This window comes from Eimeria mitis, genomic scaffold (genome assembly GCF_000499745.2).
Source record: "Eimeria mitis Houghton genomic scaffold, Emh_scaff2376, whole genome shotgun sequence".
In the NCBI taxonomy this organism is placed as follows: domain Eukaryota; phylum Apicomplexa; class Conoidasida; order Eucoccidiorida; family Eimeriidae; genus Eimeria; species Eimeria mitis.
The window spans coordinates 1-514 of NW_013570712.1; the positions used below are offsets into that span (position 1 = coordinate 1).

The 514-nt window shown below is 54.7% G+C and overlaps 1 protein-coding gene across 1 annotated transcript in view; it reads right to left on the reverse strand.

Annotated features, from left to right (window-relative positions):
• Nucleotides 1-4: 4 nt before the first annotated feature.
• The window catches only part of EMH_0052820 (uncharacterized protein), a gene marked incomplete at both ends in the record, with an annotated part of 8418 nt that continues 7908 nt past the window's right edge, over nucleotides 5-514 (reverse strand). The window contains 2 exon segments of the mRNA XM_013496916.1: nucleotides 5-155; nucleotides 224-274. Of these exon segments, the coding sequence (XP_013352370.1) occupies nucleotides 5-155; nucleotides 224-274 (202 nt within the window).

Here is a 514-nt window from a genome sequence, read left to right on the forward strand (position 1 = left end):
TCCGTCAGCTGTCTGGTGATGTGGGGTGTGGGGTGTCTCTGTCTCTGTCTCTGTCTCTGTCTCCTTTGTCTCTTGTGTAAGCAACTCGTGCTGCTGGAGGAGACTCGTATCCTCCTGCTGCTCTGCTGGTGCTGCTGCTGCTGGTGCTGCTGCTGCTGCAGTAGTTGACGTTTGGGGGGCAGCAGCTCGAACAGCAGCAGACACAAACTCAATCAACTCCCACAGGTCCTGTTGCTGCTGCTGCTGCGGCTGATCTGATTCTATGCGGCCCATCCTAAACACACAACAAAAAGAAGAGACACAGACAACATGTAAATAATAAACACAACCACCCCCCAGCACCTGCTGCTGCTGCTGCTGTTGCTGCTGCTGCTGTTCCTGCTGCTGTTGCTGCTGTTGCTACATCACTACGACTCCCCTCCCCCAGTCCCATAAAAAGCTGTGTATCAGCAGCATCAGCATCAGCAGCAGCAACAGCAGCAGCAGCAGCAGAAGCAGCAGCAGAAGCAGCAGC